Source organism: Mastomys coucha, unplaced genomic scaffold (assembly GCF_008632895.1).
Source record: "Mastomys coucha isolate ucsf_1 unplaced genomic scaffold, UCSF_Mcou_1 pScaffold22, whole genome shotgun sequence".
NCBI classification, from domain to species: domain Eukaryota; kingdom Metazoa; phylum Chordata; class Mammalia; order Rodentia; family Muridae; genus Mastomys; species Mastomys coucha.
In genome coordinates this window covers 31828797-31834712 of record NW_022196905.1, presented here as the reverse complement: position 1 = coordinate 31834712, position 5916 = coordinate 31828797, and the positions used below count along the sequence as shown (strand labels likewise).

The 5916-nt window shown below is 46.3% G+C and overlaps 1 protein-coding gene across 3 annotated transcripts in view; it reads left to right on the top strand.

Annotated features, from left to right (window-relative positions):
* Stk32b (serine/threonine kinase 32B) overlaps positions 1-1216 on the top strand; it is a 244600-nt gene extending 243384 nt beyond the window's left edge. For all 3 annotated transcript variants that reach the window (XM_031341920.1, XM_031341919.1, XM_031341921.1), the window contains one exon: positions 911-1216. In XM_031341920.1, the coding sequence (XP_031197780.1) occupies positions 911-1049 (139 nt within the window). In that variant the 3' untranslated portion in view covers positions 1050-1216. The remainder of the gene's footprint in view (positions 1-910) is intronic.
* Positions 1217-5916: the final 4700 nt, after the last annotated feature.

The window sequence follows — 5916 nt, the reverse complement described above, 5'->3', positions numbered from 1 at the left end:
GAGTCGAGTAGAGATGCTGTCTCTGGTGTCGGTTGAGACCCCTCCGTGAAATCAGCAGGGCTGCCATACAATGGCTAGAATGTTAATAAATAAAATAATTAATTTTAAAGATGAATTACAATCTCCAGACCTACACCAGTGACTTCCCTTACACCTGTCTGATTCCATTGCCTCCTACACAACCAAAAACCTTACTTTGGCTAAGGAAACTGAGTCTCAGAGACTCTAAACAGCTTAACCACGGAGACTTGGGAGGTGAGAGCCTGGGTTTCAGTTGGGTTCTCTGCTGTTCCTCCTCTGTTCCAGTGAGTGAACCTGAACTTGGAGGTCACAGAAGGAGGGATATGGACATCCTCCAACCTGCAACAGGTGGCCAGCTGCTAAGAAATGCAGTGTCCAGACACTGACACTCTGAGCATGGCTTGTCATGGAGTGTTTTATCTGTCTGGGTGTTTGATTGTGCAGATATTTGTTTGTGAGATTATCTCCTCTGCATCATAAACTCTATGAAGACGGGGGCTGTTTTGCCTTCCAGCATGGTCCCTGCCCCCAGCCATGGCTACTGCTCTGCCCATGGGTATAAACAGACCAAATGGTGCATAGATTCACCAACCAACTCTCCTGGCTGTGAACCCGAGCAAATTAAGTCTGTGATGCTTTATAAATATTACAGGGATTGGCAAGGTTGGAATTATTATCTCCATTTTATCGTCAGAGAAACTGAGGCTCTGTGTGTTAAGTCACTCACCCGGCATACCCAAGCAGAGCCCTGGGGACTCCCAGAGGGTCGTGCATTCCAGAGGAGGTCAGGTGCCAGCTGTCTCTCAGGAAACTCTCAGCAATCTCTCAGCAGTATGCAGCTGTATCCAGCCCACCACCAGTAACCAAGTCTATGTTGTGTTTGTTGCAGGCTCAGGAGGCAGCAGGGACATGATGGCCAGCTCTCAGACCTGGAAGGCCGAGTAGGAAGCCAGACCTCAAGCAAGCTGCAGGACGGTCGAAACAACAACATCCTGACCCATACATGCCCCCGAGGCTGCAGCAGCTAAGCTCGCCTGCCCAAATGGCACTGTCTGCCCTGACACCCAGAACCCTTCCTCTGTCCCCTGGTGGGCCCCATCTCACCCTTAAAACATCAGATGCAGAAAGAGCTCTGTATTCAGGGCTCTGGTCCCTGTTTCCAGCTGATTCGCTGTGTGACCTTGAGCAAATCACACATTCTCTGTGCCTCAGTTTTCTGCATCTGTGGAAGGGGGTAAACCGCGCTCTGCCCCATCTCTAGTCATAAATTGATGAGAATCCAGTTGGACAGCAGATATGTAAACTCCTGGGCATTGATCAAGTGTTTATATATATAAATAGCTCAATATTTGAAGTGTTCTCCCTAGACCCTAAACAATTTAAACCATGAGCATTTTGTAATTTGGCCCATCCTAGCTTGTTTGATGGTACTTTCAACAACATAAATAGCTGACATGTTTGCCCCTCCTATGAGATTTCCAGGCCCCAAAGTAACCAGGAAGAGTCATCCACAGACTTCCTGGTCTTCTGGAATGGTGCAACATCAAGACTAAGCCCAGGAGTTTCTGCTGCGGATAGCTTTTCCCTGACTCATGGAAGGCTGTCCCCACCTTTGGACTTCAGCAATCACCAGCTCTCACCATATCCCCACATCCCTATGTTGAATGGCACTCAAGTGTCTCTGGTCATTCCTCCCTCCCACAGAGTGTCATGGGATCCCAGAGAAGACTTATTCTGCAGCAGAACCTCAGTCCCCACCAGAAAGAATATAAAATAGTCCAGTCAGCCTGGCATGCAAAGGCTCCCTAGCTGGGTAGTCAGAGCTTCCTGTTGATACCTTAGGAAGCCGCGGTGCTTAGAGTCTATTGTAGACAGAATCAGAATCACCCAAGAAGCCAAGTATCTTGTACCCTGGCCAGGGACCAGCTGACCCTTGAGCTGAGGATGCTGAGGTTAGCAAAGAAAGCCAGTTGGCAGCTGCAGCCAAGACTGGAAGACCTCTGCAAGTCATGTGATTGCTCAAAGGTCAATTTCCTCATTTTCAAACAGGAAGGAGAAGGATTGCCTTGTTATGGGGCTTGATAAGATCTCATGTGCCACACAGTGATTACCGACAGCCAGCAGCCATTGGCCATCATGCTTATCCTCCTCATCTCTCCTCTTCTTCTTCTTCTTCTTCTTCTTCTTCTTCTTCTTCTTCTTCTTCTTCTTCTTCTTCTTCTTCTTCTTCTTCTTCTTCTTCTTCTCCTCCTCCTCCTCCTTCTCCTCCTCCTCCTCCTCCTCGAACTCCTCCTCCTCCTCCTTCTTCTTCTTCTCCTCCTCCTCCTTCTTCTTTTTCTTCTCCTTTTCTCCTCCTCCTCCTCCTCCTCTTCTTCTTCCTCCTCCTCCTCCTCCTCCTCCTCCTCCTCCTTCTTCTTCTTCTCCTTCTTCTTCTTCTTCTTCTCCTTCTCCTTCTCCTTCTTCTTCTTTTCTTCTTCTTCTTCTTTTTCTTCTTCTCCTTCTTTCTCCTCCTTCTATTCCTCCTCCTCCTCCTCCTCTTCCTCCTCCTCCTCCTCCTCCTCCTCCTCCTCCTTCTTCTTCTTCTTCTTCTTCTTCTTCTTCTTCTTCTTCTTCTTCTTCTTCTTCTTTTTCTTCTTCTCCTTCTTTCTCCTCCTTCTATTCCTCCTCCTCCTCCTCTCCCTCCTCCTCCTCCTCTTCCTTCTCCTCCTCCATCCTTCTCCTACTACTCATCCTCCTCCTCAGATTTATCATCATCACCACCATCATGATCACCATTCTACTCTGTTGGAAGTACTTTCTTGTTTAGGCAACATAGCCGGTCCATTTTCGGTGGACCAAGGATCCTCCAAGTTTACAGTTTTTTTTTCCTTTTCTTACCTGGAGCCTCTGAAGTCTGGACATCCATGATAAGATCAACTGTTTTCACTTTGGCATCTGTTTCCATTTTCCACTTTCTCACTATGATTCACGTCTGCCAGTGTCATCTCTTAGATCTCTTGAGAGACATTTTAATGTATGGTAAGGTTTTACACTTTTCAAATAACAGCATTGTGCCCCCTTAACTGAGTCCCCCACCATGTCTATCTCCTGCCCACTCTACTGACTCCAGGCCCTGTCTGCCCTTCCTGCCCTCCAGAACATCCAGCTGCTCTTCTCTACACTATGACCTGGAAGCATTACAGTTTCTTCTTGTGAATGAGAGGTGGTGGTGAAGAGGGAGGAGCAGCATGGGGAACCCTGATTGTTTGGCTCTGTTTAAGTCCATGTTCCTTGTTCAAAATAAATAAGCACTCAGATGTTCCTTGTAAACTGCTCTTAATTCAGGGATGGGTGGGATGGACCTTCTTATACATAAGGGGCTCCACATTAATCAGAAACAGAGATGGGGTGAAAAGATGAGTTAATCAGCTTTCTGACACTACAGCAAAATACCTGAGAAAGATTTCTTTTGGCTTCTTTCTTTAAAGCCCATGAGGAGGCAGCCTATGGCAGGAGTGACTTGCATCGGGATCCAGGGATCAAAAAGAGTAACAAGCAGTCAGAGTCCTACTGTGTCCCACAAAAACTAATGTCCTCCTTCAAGACTCACCTCTCAAATGTCTCACTCCTTCTAAATATCACCATTCTAGAACCAAGCTTTTAGAACACAAACTGTTGTGAGACATAAGATTCAAGCTATAGTAGGTAGGATGCTATGCCAACAACACACTGACTTTCCCCACCGATCAAATTGAACTTGCCTATTCGAAGGTCTCCCCTCTTACTATAATTTATATTACAACTATGTGTTTGTAAAGAGAGAATCTATCCTTCAGGGTAGAAAGCCAGAAAATGGTGCACATAGATGAAACATACTTTCTAATGTCCCTAACTTGCTACCTGTACCTTTCACACTTGGGAGCACAGGAACTAGTGTCTTCGTTGCCTATGAGCTTTTTGATTGCCCTCACCACCTTCCAGTCTTCCTCTCCACTGGGATAAATTTCAGCTTTCATCTGTGAAGGTTACCTCATCAGTTTTAAAGATTAGTGCTACCTCTTCCAAGTCTCCTGGGACCCATGGCAACACTAATCCATGCCAGGCATAGCTCATCTGTGTGGGCTTCCTTGAAAAATTTCTGTAGCTTTCACAGAACTTGCTTGGTAAGAGGCAAGCATCAGCCTTTTAATGAATAACATAGAGGAACACAATACAAACTGATTATGTCTATTTATTTTGGGCACCACCACCTAACCCACTCCCTACTTCTGCATTTCCCAGGACTTCTCTTCAATGTTATCGGGAATTGACCCTCTTCATAGCCACCTCTCCATGAGGCCCAACTTACAAATGAGTTTTTCCTTCTCTCTCGTCCAACCTCCACTCCCAGAGTGAATGACTTCAACCCAGCTTTGTCAGAAGAGCAATCAGATTAAACACATTATTCTTCTTTCAGTGTGAGAATTGTCTTAGGAGACAAAAAAACAACTAATCACTCCAGACAGGACACTGACAACACACTGAAAGACAGATTCCACCAAAGTCCAATTTAGTGAACCAATGAGGGCACTGGAGTTTCTTACGCGAGGATGGAACACAAAGGTAGCTAGCTGTACCATGCAAAAGCCCAATACAGCGTGAGTGATGACTCAGGAATTCTGCAGTCTTGGAGTACTCTGCACAATTAGAAGCTGCTCAACAGATGGGAAAATCTCTCCTCTTTAGCCGGTTTTACTATTTAACCTTGGGAAAGAAAGGGGCTCTTGAATCTCATAAGTTTCAGGGACTTTCTAAGACGTGTATGTTGTTCACTTCCTGGCACTTAAGGAACCTCCCTCAGGAATACAATGCTTCAGTTCGGAGGAAACTACTATAAAGCACCTTCTTCTCCAGAGGGTTTCGTTTTCAACCAACTAGATACTAAAAATATTTTTTACTGCATCTGTGTTGAATACTACAACCTTTCTTGCAGTCAGACCAATATAGTCTATTTATACTGTGCCAGGAATTGTACTAGTGGGAAAATGTTCTACAGTTTGCCTCAACATGAACATAGCTATGTGCAGACCAGTGAGTGCCGATGCCTATAAAAAGCTGGAGCACCCTGGTGTTTTGGCATGTGAGGGTCTTGGAACCAATGCCTTGGAAACAGTCCCTTCACATCCTGGGATGGTTCTACATGCCCAAACAGGAGTCTGTGTTTAGACTCACCACAGTATTTGAGATTTAGGCACTAAGACAAGCAGTGACCTGGTCAGGGCTTTCCTGTCTTCATTGAGGAAGCTCAGGACCCTGTCAGTAAGTTAAACCCCATGCACCTTGTGGTACAGTGCCATGGACGCTTTCCTAATACCTAAAAACATTCTATTGTTTTTTTTTCCAGAATCCTGAGAAATAAAAGGACTCTCTTATTGGACCATAGGGACTGAGGAGTAGGGGAAGAGAAGCCCCAGAGAGCCCAGTGCTGGCCACAGGATTTTTCTCATCTTGTTGATATCATGTCCCTAGGCCATTTGTGGCTTTCACATGTTACCTCCAGGTTTTTTTTCAGGACATAGCCTTTCTGCTCTTTCTTCTCATAGGGTTGGTTTGGGGACCACTAGGCCCCTTCCCGGCATCTACTCAGCATCTTACATACCATCCCATGTAGGTATTCCTGTTGTAGGTCAAGTAAAGCACAGTGAACAGATTGGCTAGAGGCCGATCTAAGGGGACCAAGACCATCTCCACACTCCCACCCTGCTGGTCTGTGTACCAGAGGCTATCCAAGGAGATCTCTGGCCTGGCCAGATGGGAGGGTTCAATTAAAGGGGAAAGGACATGAGTGGGAGGGGGGACTTGCTGCCCCAGCAGCTGCTGTTGCTCCAAGACCCTGCACTGGCTGTGCTGAGCCAACAGGAGTAGGGGTGGGGGTTG